The sequence below is a fragment of the Bison bison genome, unplaced genomic scaffold (assembly GCF_000754665.1).
Source record: "Bison bison bison isolate TAMUID 2011002044 unplaced genomic scaffold, Bison_UMD1.0 scf7180017864244, whole genome shotgun sequence".
Lineage (NCBI taxonomy): Eukaryota > Metazoa > Chordata > Mammalia > Artiodactyla > Bovidae > Bison > Bison bison.
Window position 1 is genome coordinate 1,402,036 of NW_011494816.1, and position 560 is coordinate 1,402,595.

The 560-nt window shown below is 59.3% G+C and overlaps 1 protein-coding gene across 1 annotated transcript in view; it reads left to right on the forward strand.

Moving 5' to 3' along the window:
• SSBP3 (single stranded DNA binding protein 3) overlaps nucleotides 1-560 on the forward strand; it is a 166,535-nt gene that overhangs the window by 165,389 nt on the left and 586 nt on the right. Inside the window, exon 18 of the mRNA XM_010847196.1 lies at nucleotides 1-99. This exon is cut by the window's left edge and continues 3 nt beyond it. Coding sequence (XP_010845498.1) covers nucleotides 1-99 — 99 coding nt within the window. The remainder of the gene's footprint in view (nucleotides 100-560) is intronic.

Here is a 560-nt window from a genome sequence, read left to right on the forward strand (position 1 = left end):
TCTCCTAACAACATAAGTGGCATTAGCAATCCTCCAGGCACCCCTCGGGACGATGGCGAGCTAGGAGGGAACTTCCTCCACTCCTTCCAGAATGACAATGTGAGTGTGCCCACCACCGCCCTTATTTCACCCTCCGGGTCCTCACTGGGCCCTGGGACTATCGACTAAAGTTTCAGAGTCTCCTGGCCGAGACCTGAGACCTGTCTGCTGGGCCAGTGTCCTGGCAGCTGTGTCATGACCTCGGTTATTTTTCCACAAAATGGAGCGCCCTCAGATTCCCCCCACCCCCAGCAGCCCCCGGTGCAGTGCTGAGCCCTGTCACCCGAATCCGACCTTCCCAGGCGTCCGCATGCAGGCGCAGTGCCTCCGGCACTGGTGAAGCTCACGTGGCTGGACGGGCCCTGGGCCCTGGCCCGCTGGGTCCTTGTCTCAGTCTGCATCCTCCTCTCCTGGAGGGGGGTGTGCATGCAGCTAGTGACTTCCTGGGGTCTCAGTGCGGAGGAGCTGGCTGGCTGTTTTTTCATATTAGGCTTCTTGTTTACAGTCTCATCTGAAGAACG